Raw genomic sequence first — 20,928 nt, 5'->3', positions numbered from 1 at the left:
TTAAACCTTCCAATACAATATACATTTTGAAATATATTTGAAATGGGAAAGTATTATGAACATATTCTGTCCCTTGCTTTTTCCCTACTGTTATCCTTACTGATAATGATGACGACAAAGATGATGATATTGATAACTGCCATTTATTGTGTCCTTACTCTGTGCTGGGTCCTGTGCTAAATTTGTTTAATTTGCACAAAGGTATCTGTTGGTGTCAAATTGGCCACCTGAGTTCTAAGTGCCTCATTGTACAGGTGAAGAATGTGAGGCTTAGAAAGATTATGCAATTTGCTTAATGCTTACAAGAAAATGATGGATTCAGGACTAAAGTCCACCTATCTAATTCCATATTCTGAGCTCAGAACAGGTAAATATATATGAATACCATTCAACAGAAATATAGCATTCCATGGTATGGCTGGATCACAGTGTGATTATTCTGTTCATTGCTGTTAGATGATTTCCTAGATGTGGAATTGATGAGCCAAAATTTTCCTTTTGTCAGATATGATTCGCCTCCAAATTGATTGTAGTCCCTCAGCAGTCAGGGTGTCTAGCCTACCCTCACTGAGTATCTATAATCTTCTTGATCAACATTAATTAGACAGTTAAATAACTTTAAAAATTATTTGATGTTGAGCATCTTTTCAAATGTTGTTGGCCTTTAATATTCCAGGAGTTGCCTCTTCATAGGCTAAGTTTTCCTCTAGATGTTTTCTATTGTATATGTTATATATTATGGTTATTAATATCACATCTACATTATTACTATTATTTTTAATTTATTATAAATAATTTACCTAGCATGTTGCTGTATTTCTAACTTTCTTTGTGCTCATTTTTAGAATATAGAAGTTGAAAATTTTTGTGAAGTCAAATTATCTTCCCCCTCCTGACTTCGAGAAGTTTTGTCCTAATTGGAAATACCTTTCTTTTAAAAAAAACTCCACTTATGTCATCTTTTTCATACTCTTTATGGTTTAATTTTTAACATTTAAATGTTAAATTATTCCAAATTAACTTTGTTATAAGGCTTAAGTTTATTTTCCCCATATGTCAGGTCTGTTGTCCCAGAATCATTGATGGCATAGCTTTTCCCTACTGATCAGAAATGCCACTTTTATTATGTACAAAAAGTACTGACTTGATTATGAGCACTCCCTATCTACTCCATCTGCCTGCTCCTCTGCTCCATGCAGCTGCTTCTGCAGTAGGGTACTATATCTGTGTACAATGGAAAGAGGTTAACAGTTTATTTATACAGTCATGTGTCACCTAACAACAGGGATACATTCTAAGAAATGCATCATTAGGTGATTTCGTCATTGTGAGAACATCATAGAGTATACTTATACAAACCTAGGTGGTATAGCCTACGACACACCTAGGCTTTATGGTACTCATCTTATGGGACCACTGTCGTATATGCGGTCCATCATATGACTGAAATATCATCATGCAGAGCATGACTGCAGTAAGAAAGATTCTGAAGAACATGTATCTAGTTTGTAGCCCAATTTGGTGCAAACCTAAGAATCCCAAGTGAGACAGCCAAAAAGGCAATGAGGGAAGAGGGTATTTGACCTGAGATGGAGAGTTGACAAGTAGATATGTGATCGTACCATGAAACCTTTAAAAGGTGTAAATCTCTGGTCAGTAATGATTCCATCTTTCCTCACATTGTCCTTCCTATAGGCTGAGGCGTTGCCATTTCACTTCACTTAGCAGTGAACATCTCTCATCTTCTCTCCTGTGCAACAAGAGCCTGACGCATCTGGATCTGGGGTCAAATCGGGTACAAGACGACGGAGTAAAGCTTCTGTGTGATGTCTTTCGGCATCCAAGCTGTAACCTTCAGGACCTGGAGTAGGTTTTCTGTGACCTCACTTTTGTGTAGCTTTAACTACTCTGAGGGCAGGGAGATGTGGGAATAAAGGCTGAGAGATGAGTATCTGTCAGAAAAAAAATATACAGCTGATTCCCGCTCTCTCATTCTGCCTCAGACAAGCTGGAGAAGTCTGTTCATCCGATTTTCCTTACACAATTATTACAGTTAACTTCCCTCAGGGACGGAGGACCAGAGGCATCAGGCTGAACAGTAGCCATTTTATTTTTCCTTGGTTTTGCCCCAGTGAGGCTACTGTGTGTCCTCCACCTTACATTCATGAAGCTGAAATTGTGCTCTACTAGTTTTTCTTTTTTAAATTCGGGCTTATAATTAGGTCAACTTTTAAAGAAACTGAGAAGGGAATTTTTAAAAACATCCTACAATCCCGTCATTCTTAAACAGCAACCAATTGTGTTCCTGTCATGTTCTCTCTTACTCTGTGTGTGGGTGGGTATACGTACACAGGCATGATACGTGGATATGTAATTGTGATTACTGTATAGACATGACTTTGAGGTTTCCTTTTCATGTAATAGTATTTCAGAAACACATTTAATACTTATATACAGTCATCTTATTGATTATTATAATGGCTACATGATATTTAATATTTCATTATATAAATATTGTGGCTAGAGTGAAGCAAGGTAGAGGTATCACTTAGCATCTCAGCTCTTTTTCCCACTAAGCCTCCCATGGGACTAGTAGCCTGGGTGAATCATTAGGGGTCTAACACAGCATTGTTTTTTTTAGAACTATAAACTCAAAATCATTAGTATACCCAGAGGTATTTGGCTTGTCTGGGCTGACTCATGATAACGGAATTTCCAAATGAGTTTAATAGTGATTAAACACTAAGGTGATTGAACTCTTGGTTCCAATAGTCACCTGTACTTCCTTTAGGGAAACATATATAATATGGGTATCTGATGTTTCCTTGATTATTATTCAATTGGAAAACATTATCGTTAAATCCAATGCCTTCATTTCAGCTACAGAGATATAATTTCTAAGTGACGTATACACACAAGATATTTATTTAGCCCACTTTCTCTCCTTAGCATTGCTGTAAACATGTAGCCACATTTGTGCTTTCTTAGCTACCTTCATAGCCTCTATGCAGGCCATGCCAGTTCTCTCAACCAGTATTTACAACAAATATGAGCTAGACACTGAGAGCTAGACACTAGACAATAAAGGTTATTGCTAAGGCGATGCTCCTGTCCTCAGGTAATTCACAAAATGCAGATGACAGGGAAATAAATAGAAAGCCAGCTATAATATATTCCATATGTTGTTATAAGGATATGGCAAAAGTTCCAGGGAGCAATGAGTGGGACAGAGGAGACTGAGTTACTTTAGGCTTGAAAGATAAAGAGGATTTTGTTATGTGCAGATATCCTAGACAGAAGGAAAGGAGAGAGAAAAGAAGAGGAATGAAGACTGATCTGGTATATTTGGTAAAAAATGGATGTGTGTGGTTGGAGGATAGGGTGACAGAGTATGGAAAGAGAGCGCTTGAAGACAGATTATGAATGCTCTTGAACACTGTACAAAGGACCTAAAAGAAATCTCTTTTGTGGGACTTGTCCCATGCCCTAGTGGTTAAGGTTGGCACACTCTGCTTTGGTGGGACAGGTTTGGGTCCTGGGCATGGATCTACACCACTCGTCAGCTATGCTGTGGCAGGGACCCACATACAAAATAGAGGAAGATTGGCACAGATGTTAGCTCAGGGCTAATCTTCCTCATGTCAAAAAAGAAAGAAAAAAAAAAAAAGGAAGATTGGCAACAGATGTTAGCTCAGGGCAACTCTCTCAGCAAAAAAAAAAAAAAAAAAAAATCTGTGTAGCTTGCTTCTTTCTTCTTTGGAGATAACACTTTGAGATAGATTCCTGGGAAGCATTTTTATTTTAAAAATATATTAGAAACTGAAAGCTTAGACATCTGTGGGTCCCTTGGGAAAACTTAGGACCTGCCCCCCCCACCCTTTTTTTTTTTTTTTTTAATTATTGGTAGAGATAAGTGTTTATACCCTTGATGGGAAGCTTGATGGATAACAACCTGTTTGTGGGAAAAAGAAGTTTTACCTGCTGGTTTTTTCTGCTCATTAAGAAATCCCATCTGTTTCTACTGGTGATGTTAGACCTTCCCATGTGTGTCCTGGATAGTAGATAGGGAGGGGCCAGAAAAAAGGGTCAAATGCCTGGACATCTCTCCTAGGAAGAATTAAGCCTAATTAAGCCTCACAACTGAAGACCTCACTTCCCTTGTGTATTTCTTGTAGATTGATGGGCTGTGTTCTCACTAGTGCGTGTTGTCTGGATCTGTCTTCTGCTGTTTTGAACAACCGAAACCTGCGGAGCCTGGACCTTGGGAACAATGACTTGCAGGATGATGGAGTAAAAATCCTGTTGGAGGCTTTGAGACATCCAAACTGTAATATTCAGAGGCTTGGGTGAGTTCAGTTTTTATTAGGAAAATGATACCCATTTGATGACTGTTATACCTAGAAGAAATTTAGTATATGGAGAGAGGATGAAAAATAAATGGGACTAGAAGGTAAGTTACTCTCAGAAATAAGAATCTGAATCTCAAATATGTGGATCAATGTATTGCATGTTGTTAATATAAAAGCCATATTTCACATTTCTTTAGTCCTCCTTAGTGCCTTGGACAGGGTATATATTAAGTAAATGGTACTTGATTTAGGTCTTCCATATTCTGTCATCCTTCAGATATTCCCTCTGTCCTTGAATTAATTTTTCTTATTAAATCAAATATTTTACTAACAACCTTCTATCTGGAAAAATGCTATTTATGCTTTCAAGGAGTTTGTAATGTAATGAAATCTTGTCCTATATTCTGAGTACTTTCTATATTCAATAATATATTGTTTAGATTTTTATTTTCTTTTTAAATCTTGAACTGATATTATAGCATGAATTGTTGACCTCTGGGTCAAGAATTTTGCTCTATATGTGGGAATCCCTGACACTATATGTCTCATCCTTTAGAAATTTGTCTCCCCAACTCTTCCAAGAAAGTACTGCTTTTCCTGTGTTTCCATTGACTGTTTATATATCTTGATCACAACAGTGATGATGTTGTAACTCTTGGGTCTGAAATTTAATTTTATCCTGCTTATAACCTAATAAGTTAGCCTAATATTGTTTCATCGATGCTGGCAGAATCCTATCAGGACAGAGGACTTTATTACTCATATAGCAAATCAGCATAAATATTAGCATGTTTGTGTCAATTTCCCTTATCTCCCAAGTTCCAAAGGGTCAGTGTGGAAGGCCTAGATGGATGTCTGTACATACAGTGGGTTGCATCCCAAGAGAGGAACATTGAGCTTGGGGGACCCACCATTTTATAGCAAGCAGTAAACAGGCCTGCTCTTTGCCCTGGAGAGAGACATTACTTCATCCCTCAAGGTTGCTCATTGTATACACACCCTAGGAAATGTCCCAGGTAAAGAGTTGTCAGGGTCTTGCATTTTTGTCAGCAAAACATGTAGGAGAGCAAAAGACCCATGGAAGGATGTCTCCCAACAATATCCACTCCTTTTTCCTACACAATACAGTCATGGCTTCTGGTGAATATTCACATGGATATGCCACTCCATGGCCACTCTGATCAATCTGATCAGCAGAGGTTGGGCCCAAATCTTTTCAATTTTTCTCATACATCTTTTAATTAAGGCCACTATCAACAGGACTCCAAGCACAGGATGAGGTCAAAGTGCAATACTGATTTCAACTGTGCCCCAGCGGCCTGGGCTGAAGATAAGACCCAGGGACCAATAGGTCTTGTTATCCATTACAACTCATGAAAGGGAGTTTAGAATGACCTGCTGATCTTGGTGTCACTGGTAATAAATATAGGGGTCAAAAAAATTGGCCAAAAGCAACCTCATCCCCAATAAAGAGACATTCAGTGGTCCACACTTGCCCACATACAAACATATAACCGAAAGGAGCACAGGTCATTCCAGTGTGGAATTTGTTGTTATATTTGATTTAGGTCACCATTACAGTGGTTTGGTTATATCAGGTGAGAAGTGTAACTGAATAGTTACAGCTGCCTTGTTTGCCATACATGGCATAACCCAAGGCTGTTCCAGCATCAAGAGAAGCTTAATGAATTTGTATCAGACTGAAACAAGGTTGTACCACTTGTTCTGTTTGTACACATGTGAGAGGGGTCCACATTTGGGGGCTGCCATTGATGGCCTCAGGCACAGCAGAATAGTTCAAGGCCTGCCCTGTCCACATGAGATTTTCTGTTTTCATAGCATGTGGACATCATGACAACTGGGCAGTGGGTCAGACTGCCAGCTGCAGCTGCTGCTTGGCTCAAGCAGACCACGTCATTATTTTGCCAGGTGGCAGTGTTGGCTCTAGGGGAAAAAAGAGAGTCTTAATTGTTTTCCCCATTCCCTATACCTCCCCAGTTCTAAGATGTTCTTTTCCCAGGTATTGGTGTTGCTACTTTCCACCCCCATTACCCAGGATGTGGGATAGCCATTTCAAGGGATAGCCACATTTAGTGACCAAATTCCCCTGCTAAGGTATGTTGACCAGAGCTGGTGAGGGAGGTAGTCAGAAATCTTTTTGATTTAATTTTGAGGGGCCATACCAGAGCTTGGCAATACTAGATGCCTGTGGATGGTAGGGACCGTGGAATGTTCATTGAATACCTTGACTGTTGGCCCATTGTTTCTTCAAAATGGGGGACATGGATACTATACTTCTCCTTGATTTTTTGCATATCTGAAAATATCTTAGTTTTCTATGAACTTGAATGATAGGTTGGCTGTGTTCATAATATTTTGGTCATCCTTCTGAGAGTTTCACAGAGAGTACACTGCCCGCTAGCATTGAATCTAGTTGTAGAAAAGTCTGAAATCAGCTGATTCTTCCCCTTCAGTGTACTTATTGGTTAAAAATACCTTTCTGGTTTTTTTTTGGCCTGGATGTTCATACAATTGCTCCTTAGGTGCAAGAATTTGTCCTGTTGAATTTTATTATTATTTTTCTGGAGAAATGGTATGCCATTTTAATCTGTAATTTTGCTCTTTTTTGGTAGGGTTTCCTATCTTTAATGTCTGCTTATCTATTTGTTGAATGGTTTTTTCAGAATCACTAATTATGCTTATATTGGATCTCTTTTGTCGGTCTGTCTTATCTGAAATTTTCTTTAATCTTTTAAAGCTCATTCTTCTTTTGCTTGATTTTTTTTCCTAACCCATCCTACCTATTCCTATGTGTATTTTCAGCCGCTGTGATCTCCTTTTTGCTTCTTATGTGACCTTCATTTTATAATTTTTATTTTTATTTTCTGTTATTTTTAAGCTCTGCCAAATCATATTTTAAATATTTTCAGGGCCGGCCCCATGGGTTAGCGGTTAAGTGCGCACACTCCGCTGCTGGCGGCCCGGGTTCGGATCCTGGGCGCGCACCGACGCACCGCTTCTCCGGCCATACTGAGGCCGCGTCCCACATACAGCAACTAGAAGGATGTGCAACTATGACATACAGCTATCTACTGGGGCTTTGGGGGGGAAAAATAAATAAAATAAAAATTATAAAAAAAAAATAAAATAAATATTTTCATTATTATATGTAAAATACATACAGAAAAGTGAATAATATTTTAAAAATCAAATGTGTGTTACCACACCCTGGTCAGGAAATTGAATTTCCCCATAAACTAAATTCCCTTCAATCATCCCTTCCAAATCACAACTTCTTCCCTCCTCCCCAAGAATTAACCATTATCCTGATGTTTATGGCAGTCATTTATTTGTTTTCCTGTATGGTGAACCATGAGTATATGTAATCCTAAACAATATAGTTGAATTTTGCCTGATTTTGAACTTTATATACAGAGAATCGTACTTGATGTATTCTTCTGTTATGATATTTTTGCTCAATGTGGCAATTGTAAGAGATCCAGTTGTTTCATGTAGCTGTAGTTAATTCATTTTTATTGCTGTAAAAGTTTCAACAAATGACAATACCATAAACTATATAACCATTCTATTGTAGGTGGACTTTTGAGTTTTTTCATTTCTTTTCTTTTATGAGTAGTGCTGCTATGAATATTTTAATACATGAAATCTGAGGCATATGTGTATACATTTATCTAAGGTAAATAATTAGGAGTGAAATTGTTATATCATGGGGAATATGTCTTCAGATTTACCAGATATTGTCAAAAGGATTGTACCAATTTATTCTAGTGTGTAATAGTTCCTATTGTTCTCTGTTCTTGCCAATTTTGTCAGACTTAATTTTTAAAATTTTAGCGAATCAGGTGTGTGTTTTTGGCATATGATTGTGTAAGACTTGAATTATTTCTTCCTTGAACTTTAGAAATTTCTAGTGAAGCTATAGGATCTGGAGTTTCCTTTGTGTGGAGTTTTTTTGACTTCTGATTCAATTTTCAAAATAATTATGAATTTATGTAGGTTTTCTCTTATTGAATAATTTTTGGTAAGTAATATTGCTCCTATGATTTTATCCAATTCATCTAAATTTTAAAAATTATTGGCAAGTGTCTAAGATTTTAAAATCTGCTTAATTTCTAAATCATCTCTAGTGATTTAGAGATCTAATGATGTTTAATTACTGTCTTTATCTTATTTCTTTTCTTCTACTTTCCTTGAGTTTACTGATCTTTTTCTAAATTCTTGAGTTGGATGCTTAGCTCATAAATATTTCCTTTCTTCTTTTCCAACACATACTTAAGGTTATGATTTTCCTTCAATCACTCCATTAACTTCATCCTACAAGTTTTGATAGTATATGCAGTGTTTTGTTATTTTTCAGTCTAAAATATTTTACTTCCCTTATGATTATTTCTTCAATCCATGGGTTATTTTAAAGTGTACGCCTTAATTTTCAAATGTAAGAGGAATTTCTTATCTTTTTATATTTAATCTCTAGTATGTTCTGAGAACATACTGTGCAGGATTTTAATTCTTTGAAATTTGTTGACATTTGCTTCATAGCCCAGCACAGTCACTTTTGATAGGTGTTTCATGGTGCACTTGAAAAGAATATGAAGAGTTGTTGGTAGTAGCATTTTATATCAGTTAAGATTGTTAATTCTGTTGTTCAAATCATCTATATTTTTAGAGATTTTTTTCCAGATAATTCAGTTAATTACTGTGAAAAATACATTAAGATCTCCATTTTAATTGGAGATGATAATGATTTGTGTCTTTCACTTTGTAGTTCTGTTCATTTTTTTCTGTATTTTAAGACTGTTACTAGTTTAGAATGATTATGTAGCCTGATGAATTCTTTTTTTTTTTTTTTATTGGTTTATAACATTGTAAAAATTTCTGGTGTACATCATTGTACTTCTATTTCTGCATAGATTACATCATGTTCACCACCAAGATACTAATTACAACCCATCACCATACACATGTACCGAATTATCCCTTTCACCCTCCTCCCTCCCCCCTTCCCCTCTGGTAACCACCAATCCAATCTCTGTCCCTATGTTTGTTTATTGTTGTTATTATCTACTACTTAATGAAGGAAATCATACGGTATTTGACCTTCTCCCTCTGACTTATTTCACTTTGCATTATACCCTCAATGTCCATCCATGTTGTCACAAATGGCTGGATTTCATCGTTTCTTATGGCTGAGTAGTATTCCATTGTGTATATATACCACATCTTCTTTATCCACTCGTCCCTTGATGGGCACTTAGGTTGCTTCCAAGTCTTGGCTATTGTGAGTAACGCTGCAATGAACACAGGGGTGCATGTACCTTTGCAAATTGGTGTTTTCAAGTTCTTTGGATAAATACCCAACAGCTGATGAATTCTTGATAACTTTTTATATCTTATAATGCTTTTTATCCTAAGGTTTATTTTGTGTGATATTTGTTTATCTTGTGTCATATTAGTGGGATTATTGCTCCACCACATTAATGTGAGTTCCATGTGGGCAGCAACTTTAAAAAGTTTTGTATACTCAGCACCTGTATAGGCACTCAATTGTTGAATGACTAGGTAAACATAAGGTGAAAATTAAATTAAAATTAGTTGGTTTGAGGGGTCACCTGGTGTAGAAGGTTGAGTGTAACATACTTCCTCAGTTCATGATATTATATTATCATTGGTCTATGAAAGGGCCCTTGAGTGACTGTTGTTGGTTGATTGGTTAGTTGGTTAATTTATCTCCATTAACCATTCTCCTTCCCACTTATAGGCAAATGACCTAATGTGTTTGAAATATGCCATAGAATTGTGAGTATCCTTGTAAAAGATGTAATGTTTTTTGGTGTATGCCTTTTTATTTGTGTTAAGTGGTGTGGTGCTAGAAGCCTCATTATATACCTTGCTTTTTAAATACTCAATACCATATTTCTAAAATCTACTTATTCTTGCTATATTTTTAATGCTGTTCAAGGATCCAGCTGCTTCATAGCTTTCCTTAGTGTGCTTCCATATTTTATTTATTCCCTGAACTATAATTGTGAATTTGTGATTCATAATATAGGAAGGGATATATTCAGCCTGTAAGTGTCTAGTAATATCATAAGTACTTATGTTCCTTAAATTTACCCTAATTGTGCTCTTTTTTTTTGTTTTAATAGCTTCTGGAGTTATACTCACAGATCTCTTGTGTGCTTGCTCTCTCTCATGGCATAAAGTTAATTTTAGCTTTAGTCTCTCTTCCCTGCAGGTTGGAATATTGTGGTCTGACCTCTCTCTGTTGTCAGGATCTCTCCTCTATGCTTAGCAGCAACCAAAGACTGATAAAAATAAACTTGACACAGAATACCTTAGGGTATGAAGGAATTGGGAAGTTATGTGAAGTCTTGAAGTCTCCTGAATGTAAACTACAAGTTCTAGGGTAAGTCTTCATTGGCTTCAGGGGGGAAAGTTCCCTGTAATGAGGGATTTGGGGAGCACTCATTTATTGCAGGCCTCAGGATCAACCTGATTGTGTATCCTTGGGTATTTTCAAGACCCTTGTTTGTTTTTCTCCCATGGAACACTGAATTTTGAGAGACATAACGTAGCATGGTGGTTAAGAGCCGAGAACTCTAGAGCTAGACTACCAGAGTTTGAATTCTGGCCCTGCCACTTACTAGATATTTGAACTTGTGCTAGTCCCCAATCTCTCTGTGTTTTGGCTTCCTTAGCTGTAAAATGGGTGAAATGATAATATCTACCCATAGGGTTATCATGAGGATCCATCACCTGACTTAGTATAGGCAGTATTTAGAACAGTGCCTAGCACATAAACAATGTATGTGTTAGCTCTTTTCCTCATCATCATTAGTAGTACTATTTTGCTTGTATAGAAAAAGGCTCTTGGAGGATCTTCTTAAATTTTAATCTGTTTCTCTCTTTCTCTTCTATATTCCATTTTCCTTCAACTGCTGTATCTCCCTCAGTGTATCCCTCATAGTTTCCTTTCCCACTCCCTGGCCGCATTAATAACATTCTCTCTCTACTTTATCAGTTTTTTCCCCCTGAGATAAATTCTCTGCAGAAAGTAAAGGGCTGTGGGAAAACAGTGCAAGCAGAGATGTTTCCTTGTTTCCTCAGGTTGTGCAAAGAGGCATTTGATGAGGAAGCCCAGAAGCTGCTGGAAGCTGTGGGAGGTGGCAATCCACACCTAGTCATTAAGCATGATTGTGATGATCATAATGAAGAAGATGGGTCCTGGTGGCGGTGTTTCTGATTTGAAGAACCTCTGATATTCTTTTAAAAAGTAAAATAAAATAAAGACCTCAGAGCGACAAGGCCTGGGATTCTTAGCATTAGATACTCTATGCTCAGACTTGTTGCATTTGATGTCTGTTAGATATAGGTTAGTCACTTCTCTGTAAAATGTCTGTTCTATTTCACATGGGAGTTGAGACGCTAAAATAAAATGAAAAACATATACATGATGTTTTTTAATTGAATGCAGAGCTTAAGAATTCAGATGAGAGAAGCCTAGAAATGAGACTAGGGGATGGGGCCAGAGAAGATTATGTTAAAGCTCCTTGTTTTCCTCTCTTGCCATTCCCACTGCATGGCTTAGTTCACAGCCTCACCATCTCGGGCACGTTTTATTGAATGCTTCTCTGTGTATGCCCTTGGGACCACTAGTGTAAAAACCATTGGGTGTTTCTTAAAATGAAGATTCCTGAGCCCTGTATCAGACTTACTGAATTCGAATATCTGGGTGAGGGTCCTAGGAACTGGCATTTTTAATAATTTCCCAGGCAAGTCTTAGGTGCATTAATATTTAAGAATCACTAGTCTCAACAGAAATGGGAGTCCACTTCTGCAGTGAACATTTTCTATAGCCTATTGTGAAAAAATACGGAGATATAAGATTATTGGGGTTAGAGCTAAAAAAACAGTTGCTCCCTTTGACACAAGCATGACACAATAACACTTTCTGTGAGACTGTTTTAGTTATTTATTGCTATGTAACAAACCATTCCAAAATTTAGTGGCTTAAAACAATAACCACTTTATTATATCATATGACTTGGTAGATTACAATTCAGAAAAGTCTCAGCTAAGTGTTTCTTATGCTCCACATGACATCCTTGGAGTCCCTTGATGGTATTCAACTGGCAGCCACATTGCTCTGGAGGCTCCAGGATGACTTGACTCACATGCCTGGTGCCTTGGCAAGATGGCTGGAAGGGTGGGTTGGACTGAGCCCCTCCTCCCTCTAGTCTTAAGGCCTCTCCACATGCTCTATCCAGCAGGGAAGGTAGAGTTCTTTGATGGGGGACTTGAAGAGGCCAAGTGGGAGTTGCCATTTCTCTTAAAAGCTGGCCCAGAACTGGCATAAAATCATTTCTGTCATACTCCATGGGTCAAAACAGTCTAGGCCAGTCCAGATTCAACATCAGTCACCTCTTGATGAGAGTAGTATGAAAGACTTTGTGGCCTTCCGTAGTCCACCACAAACTCTATCAATTTTTTCTCCCTGTCTATAGGTGATAAGAAAGCCTCTTAGCGGGGCCGGCCCCTGTGACGTAGCAGTTAAATGCGTGTGCTCCGCTGCTGGCGGCCTGGGTTCGGATCCTGGGCGTACACCGCTTGTAAAGCCATGCTGTGGCTGCATCCCACATAAAGTGGAGGAAAATGGGCATGGATGTTAGCCCAGAGCCAGTCTTCCTCAGCAAAAAGGAGGATTGGCATGGATGTTAGCACAGGGCTGATCTTCTTCACAAAAAAAAAAAAAAAAAAAAGCCTCTTAGCTGGTATAATAAAGCCTGAGTCAGGGTGGCAGGACTAGAGATAAGAGTGGACCATGGCAGGGGCCAGCCCAGTGGTGTAGTGGTTCAGTTCACATGCTCTGCTTCAGTGGCCTGGGGTTTGTGGGTTCAGATTCCAGGTGCGGACCTGTACACTGCTCAACAAGCCATGCTGTGGTGGTGTCCCATATACAAAATAGAGGAAGATTGCCACAGATGTTAGCTCAGGGTCAATCTTCCTCACCAAAAAAAAAAAAAAAAAAAGTGGACCATGGCAGTTAGAAGGGGGCAGAGGGGGGCAGATGGCAGTCATGTGAAAATTTACAGGTAATGTTACTGGAGCTGATATCTTATCATTGTTGATAAGGGCTGACTTTTGACATAGATGATACCTCGAGAGGGGTCATTACTGAGGTTGATGCCCAGGATGACAGTCATGCTGGCTAGAGAAAGCTAGCGGAAAAGAAAGTATGCAGCAGAGAAGTGGCATTCCTTGCACATGGCAGCCTCGGACTGTAGTGAGCATCTTTTCCGTCACAGACAACAGGGTTTCCAAGCTGCCCAAGTAAAACTCCAACCAAGGAGTTGATAGATGCTTCTTATCAAGGTGATTTCTACCAAACTTTCAGACCAAAGAGAATTCTGGTGTTTTTGAAACCATTCAAGGATTATAGAGGAAGGTAACTTTACCATTTCATTTATAAAGCTAGAAAAACTCAGATAACAGAACCTCACAAAGATAGCACTATAGAGAAATTTGAATGTCACTTATGAATACATAGGCAAAGACCAAATATTTATATTTGAAAATTAATTCCAGCGTTCAATTAAAATATACCATTACTATTATAATTTATAACTGAAGTGTAAGAGAGGACAAGTATTAGAAGGAATGTTATAATTTATGACATCAGTTGGTTGATGGAGAAAGAGCAAATAATCACCTTGATATATGTTGAAAAGGCATTTAATAAAATTCAGTCTTTTTTGTGAGGTACTTCCATAACGTGATAAAGAATATTTATCCTAAACTAAAATTATACTAGAAGCATTGCCATTTAAATTTTGAACACATGTCTGGTATCACTGCTATCAAATAATCCATGGGCCAGAATTAGAGTGTGGCCGGTGAGGCACTTACTCTCGGGGGTTGTGCAAGTGCCGGGTTGGATACTGTCTATGTAAATTTTTGGTATTTGGTTAATGTGGATATTTTTGCATTAATTTTGATTTTTAAAAATATTCCATTAAAATATTATTTATCTTGACTACTGAAGTTTTAGTCATCTCCTTAAATTTTGGGCATCAGGCAAATCACTCCCCTCATCCTAAACCCAGCCTTAGGTTGGGAAGGCATTGCAATTTCAAATAGTGTAGTTAAGGAGTCAAATAGGATACTCAGACTCAAATAGGGTGCTCAAAAGAAACTTGAGCTTTGCTGATTCTTTACATTTTATCTGTTTTCATTTTTATAAATTTATTCTGTAAATTCTTATATCTATTATCTTCGAATTTGTTCCATAGGCATGCTGACTTCTTCAGTTAGATCCTTATTGATTTCCAGCCCTCTCTCTCTTTTATTTAAGCATTAAGGCTTTAAATTTCCCTTTGTTTACATTTTAGCTGAATTCCCATGCTTGAATAGGGAGTATTTTCATTAGCATTCATGTTCAAATAGTTGCTGATTTACATTGGAATATTTTTTTCTGTGACCCATATGTCACATAGAAGTATGTTTGTAAATCTCCAAACTTAAGGTTTCTTTTAAATTATCTTTTTGTTATTGATTTTTAACCTAATTGAGTTATGATTAGATAATGTACTCTGTATGGAAATATTTTTTGAAATTAGTTAAAATAAACTTTATGACCTAGTATATAATCAGTTTTCTGTGTGCTTGAAAAGAATATGTACTTTTCCATTACTGAGTGCTAACATATATCCCTCTCTCTCTATTAAATCAAGCTTTTTAATTATGGAGTTCAAATCTTCTTGTAATAATTTCTGCTGCTTAATCTATCATTTATTTAGAAGATTTTCTTTAAATCTTGTAATATGGAGAAATTTACTCTTTTTTCCTGTACTTTAAATTCTTGCTTTAGCTATTTTGAACCTATGATATTGGGTAAATGTGGTAGAAATAGGTCCCGGGCGGCCTGAACTCGCCTGCTTTCAGCTTAGGAAGCACGGAGAAAAGATGTCTTTTATTCCCCTGCTTTGGTTTAAAATGTCTTCCAAAGACTAGTTGGCCCAGTGTGGATCCAATGATATAGTAAAATGTGATTTTCAAAGATTTTAAATCATAGCTCTTATACAAATGCAGAACACTTGTCAAAGATTATCAATCCACTAGTAAGGGAACCAGTGAGATGCTGGTTTAAAAAGCATTTGAGGGCCGGCTCCGTGGCTTAGCGGTTAAGTGCACGCGCTCTGATGCTGGCGGCCCGGGTTCGGATCCCGGGCACGCCCCGAGGCACCACTTCTCCGTCCAACGCGAGGCCGAGTCCCACGTACAGCAACTAGAAGGATGTGAACCTATGACATACAACTATCTACTGTGGCTTTGGGGGGCAGAAAAATGAATAAATAAAATCTTTAAAAAAAAAAAAAAAAGCATTTGAGGAACAAGGGTTTATATATCCATCAGAAAAGGCATTTAAAAAGAATAGAATAACATTTTGAGGTAAATACAAAACTGGTTAATGTCCTACAAGGCAATAAATTATAACTTTTGGGATTGATTATCTTTTCAATCATACAGAAATAATTTGTACTGCTAGCTGACAAGAATTATTTTCACTGCTATCTGGTTCCTACAAGATAATCTCTACCCTTAGACAGCTGTGAATTTCCCGATCAATAGCAAATTGAGAGTCAAAGAACTGTTGAAAGATAAACTGAGGCATATTAAAAATTTTAAGAATTTATTTGAGCAAAAATTGACTCAATCGTGCAGCACCACATGGGAAGTGGTTAGCAGTGCTCCACCAACAAGAGCTGGGGAAAGACTTTTATAGTGAAGATGCGGAAACAAAGCAAGAAAATTTTTTGATTGGCTATAGCTTAAGCATTTGCCTTATTTGGGAAAGCCTAGGTGGCTGTGTTTGATTGCTTGACCTTAGGTTTCAATTTCTTAACCTTGAGGCATTTATAGGCTTACGTTTTGGTTTGCTTACACAGGCTGCTAAGGTATTAGAATCACCTCAGTCTAATGGTCTCCTTGTTTAATTAATTTAACATAAAGATACACACCCCTAGACAATCAGATTATCTCCAGCCTGCTAGACAATGCCTAGCACTACAATAAAATGACACCCACTAATCCCTTTTGCCTATTTTAAGTTTTGGATAATTTTTCTTAACAGTGCTCACCTCTTAGAACGGTGGATCTCAACTCTGGTTGGTGATTTGGCCAAGGGATCATTTTTGGTTGTCACAACTGAGGATTGCAACTGACATCAAGTGGTTTTCCACACATCAAGTGAACCTGGAATCAAAAGATTTGGGATTTAGTCCTGTTACTACAGGTTACAAGCTCTGTGACGTTGGCAAATATTTAGTATTTTCATACTTCAATTGAGTTATCTATAAAATGGAGACTGAAAAATTATGTCTCACTAATAATATCTTTGATTCTTAGTCTGGGAGAAAATGAACTTTAAGGTGAAAGAGGAAGGAGAAGTCAGGACAACCATCTATATCCTACTGTGATGTAGTGACTGTAGTAAATATATATTTTGGTCTTCATTCAAGATTTCTGGCTCACAGCTCCTAAAACCCTTAGAATTTCCTAAGCAATAAGAGCAACTGGAGCATCTTCTGTTAAATATTTAGTCCCTTGTCCTCAGTTCCTGAAATTGCTTCAGAGCCATAAAGGTGAAATGGGTGTCTTGTTATTCATAATAAATCCCTTTCAACCACAACTGAATTTATGTTAATGAGGTGACCTTTGAAAATCCCTTAAGGACTGGGGCGGGGGTGGGGGGGCTGGGCTGGATGCCAGAACCAACCTTGATTTGAGGGTTGGAACTTTCAGTCATACTCCCCTGTCCTGGGGGGTGGGGGCTGGAGGTTCAATCATCACCAATGGCCAAAGATTTAATCAATCATGCTTATGTAACAGAGCCTCCATAAAAATGGAGGAGGTTCTGAATGCTTCCAGGATGGTGAACTAGAGTGCATTCACCTGCCAGGCTCCAAACTCCATGAGAACAGAAGCTCCCGTTCTTCCAGACCTCACCCTATGTATCTCTTCATCTGGCTGTTCATTTGGATCCATTAATATCATTTAATAAACTAGTAATCTAGTAAGTAAACCGGTTCCCTGAGTTCTGTGAGGCCCTTTAGCAAATTAATCAAACCTGAGGAGAGGGTCATGGGAACCTATTTATATATAGCCAGTGGGTCAGAGTGCAGGTTAACAACCTGGACTTATGATTGGCATCTGACGTGGGGGCAGTCTTGTGGGACTGAGCTCTTAACCTGTAGGATCTGATGCTATCTCCAGGTGTAGATTTCAGTGTCAGAATTGAGTAAGTTTGTGGGACACCCAGTCAGTGTCCAAGGAGGTTTGAGTTAATTGTTTGGTGGTGTGGGAAAAAACATATTTGTGGGAAAAAACACAAAAAAAGGAAACCCCTTCTATCATCAATATACTTCTTTAGAGTGAGAGAGAAAATTATAAGGGAAAACTAGATTGAAAAGATTTCTTCTTTCTAGTCTCTTTACTGTAGCTCATTTTAGGTCATCATTTCCTGTCTGGTCTCCTGGCTTCTCTCATCGCATTCTACTCTATCTTTCACACCACTTTCAAAGTAGTTTTCTTTAAAAACAAAACAAAAAACTATATTCAAGTCTCTTTTCCCCCTCCTTCCACCTGTAATGCTTACATTCAGCCTCATATCTTCACCCCCAAACACCGTGCAAACCATTGACAGTTAACCTTACTTTCAAACAGAATAACTGTGTTCAGCTTGACATTTCGTCCCTGTTTTCCTTTGAACATATTGTTCCCTCTAATATTTTTCTCTTCCTTCTTTAGTCTTCATTTCTTTATTTTGTAGATCATCATAAATCCTCTCCCAGCAAATAAGTAACCTTCTTTAAGAGCAGAGAAAAGAGTGAAAATTAGCAGGTTCCTTTACAGCAACAGGGGGAAGGAGAAAGACTGTGAGCTCACATATTGTTAGTATTTTTGTCTCTTTCCTGTGTAATTAGTTGTGTTGACGCAAAATAACTAAAAACCATTATATAGATAAGAGAAATAAGGTGAGTTTACTTGAGCCAGAGTGAGGATTATAACCCGGGAAGGCTTAGAAAGTATTCTGGAGAAGCATGGTTTTCAATACAGTCCTATATCTTTTTAGAACAAAGAACATGCATTAAACACACCCAGGATACATTTTCATCAAAATTTTAAAAGGTATTCAGTTGCAAATTAGCAGGTCAACATGACAGTAATGTCAGGAAAGGGACTAATCTGGGCGTTAACGATAGGGCGTTACCAACAAAGTGTAGGAGGAGAAGTATGCATTCTTAAGAGAGTGCATTCTTTAATGGTTGAGCAGATGTACAATGTATGTTTGATAGGCCATAAATCAGGCTTTTTAGTTCAAGCTGAATTAGTTTTGAACCCGAATAGTTACCCCCTAGACCTCAATATGTGAGAATCTCTTGTCAGTTAATTATAAAACAGCCCCTTTTCCTGTCTTGACCTCAGAATCTCTGACACCTACTACAGTGCCTGCCAGCAGAAGCTCAATAAATATTTGTTGAATGAATGAAAGAATAAGTGAATGGTGTTAGAGCTGGACCAAATTCTCCTTATTCAAAAGCCTGTGTAATTTGGTTCAGCTATCCAACGTGTCCTTCTCCCCTCTCACTAAGCAACACAATGATTTCTTCTCAATTCCTTGAATGCTCCAGGTTTTTTGCCACAGGTCCTTTGCGTAGGTGATCCTCTCTACCCACTCTGCTCTGCCCATTTAGCTGTCTTCACACAGCTGGCTCTGGACCATCTTTTAGACTGCAGTTTAAATGTCACCTCCTCCCAGAGGTTAAGCACTCTAAGTACCACTCCCCAGTTTTCCTAATAAAGCATCGTTTTTCTTTCCTACCACTATCACAAAGATTTCCTTATTTTATTTCCTTATTGTCTATCTCCCTCACCACAGTGTAAGCTCAATGAGGGCGGGGACCCTCTTTCCCTCACTGTTAGATTTCCAGCTCACAGCACAGTGTCTTGCTCATGAATAAATGAATGAAAGCAAAAATAGCCTACTCCTCCTGGGAATATCTATATTACTTTCCAACTTCCTAGCAACTCCATGAAGTACGTGATCTTGTTACCAGGGGAAAACCCGCTGACTCGCACAGCTGGAGAACGCCCTCCCCCAGGAACGCCCAGTTCTCCGGAGGCTTCTGGAATCGCAGGCTCCGCATCGGGTCGCAGCCCCTGGATTCTATTCCTGGGGCGGGAGCCCTGCGTTTCTAATTGGCTTGTGAGAATTATTACTTTAAGTGCGACGAATCTACCCTCAGGTCCTCGGACGAAGCCTGGAAGGGAGGCGGGTGTCGGGAGAGTGGTTTGGGGGCCCGCGGTTCCGGCGCGGTAGGCGGGGAGAAAACGAGCTCCGCAGCCTCTGCAGGTGCGCCGCGTGCGCGGCGCCGCTTGCGGGCCCGGCTTTCGGCAGCCGGGGCGCGGGCAGCCCTGGCGGGCTGGTGGGGAGGGGGACCGCCGGTCCTGTGACTCGGCGGGTGCCGGCCTTCTGTGTCCCTGAGCCAGGCGCCCTCAGAACTCGGCATGGGGTGCCTGATCCGGGTGCGGACGTGCCTGGAAAGGCGCAGCCCCAACTCTCGTCTCCATAACCAGAGAAAGCAGGACCCAGGAGAGCGCTTAGAGGCAGAGACTATTTGCATTCCCCCAGAACTTCGCCCGCTTGGCAATTTCACACTCATAATAAAGCCAAAGTACCAAGCTGTGAGGCCACTTTCCTGAAGATGGGCAGCAATGGATTCCTCAAAAGTAGACTTCACTAAAATTCACTGAATTAATATCAATTCACTGAAATAATATAAATATGCGTAAATAAGGGGAACATTAAAAGATAAAAAAGCAGTCTTTGGGTTCATAATATTGTTTGAATAAATGAGAGGGTATACTTAATCATATTCATGGAGACAAAGTACAATGGTGGTTGCAAGGGGCGGGAGGGAATGTAGAGTTGTTTAACGGGTATAGTTTCAGTTTCGCAAGATGAGTTCTGGAGATTGGTTTCTCAACAGTGTGAATGTACTTAACACTACTTGTAGAGATGTAAATGTTTTCACTGACATTGCACACAATACTCTCTGAACACTACAACACTACTTCTGACACTTCTGGTCACCAAATGTGTAAATGGTTTTCCACACATTAAGCAATTCTACACCACCTGGGTGTCCTACAATTTAACTCAATTCTGACACTATCTACCTGGAGATAGCATCAGATCCCACAGGTGAGGAGCTCAGTCCTACAAGACTGCCCCCCTGCCCCCTTCAGACACCAATCACAAGTCCAGGGTGTTACCCATGCTTCTGACTCACCAGCTGTAAATCAGAGGTTCCCACAACCCTCTCCTCAGGTTCAATTAATTTGCTAGAGTGGCTCACAGAACTGAGAAAAACATTTTACTTACAAGATTACCAGCTTGTTATAAAAGGATATAACTCAGGAAAAGCCAGATGGAAGACATGCTTAGGCCAAGGTATGGGGAAAGGGGCGTGGAGTTTCCATGATCTACCTGAGCAAG

At 38.8% G+C, this 20,928-nt stretch overlaps 1 protein-coding gene across 2 annotated transcripts in view; it reads left to right on the top strand.

Annotated features, from left to right (window-relative positions):
- The window catches only part of NLRP14 (NLR family pyrin domain containing 14), a 31,800-nt gene extending 19,445 nt beyond the window's left edge, over window positions 1-12,355 (top strand). For both annotated transcript variants that reach the window (XM_087433992.1, XM_014792139.2), the window contains 4 exons: window positions 1,696-1,866; window positions 4,176-4,346; window positions 10,606-10,776; window positions 11,478-12,355. In XM_087433992.1, coding sequence (XP_087290118.1) covers window positions 1,696-1,866; window positions 4,176-4,346; window positions 10,606-10,776; window positions 11,478-11,613 — 649 coding nt within the window. In that variant the 3' untranslated portion in view covers window positions 11,614-12,355. The remainder of the gene's footprint in view (window positions 1-1,695; window positions 1,867-4,175; window positions 4,347-10,605; window positions 10,777-11,477) is intronic.
- Window positions 12,356-20,928: the final 8,573 nt, after the last annotated feature.

This window comes from Ceratotherium simum, chromosome 7, assembly GCF_057802395.1.
Source record: "Ceratotherium simum simum isolate JZ-2026a chromosome 7, ASM5780239v1, whole genome shotgun sequence".
NCBI classification, from domain to species: domain Eukaryota; kingdom Metazoa; phylum Chordata; class Mammalia; order Perissodactyla; family Rhinocerotidae; genus Ceratotherium; species Ceratotherium simum.
This window is presented reverse-complemented; position numbering and strand designations above follow the sequence as displayed.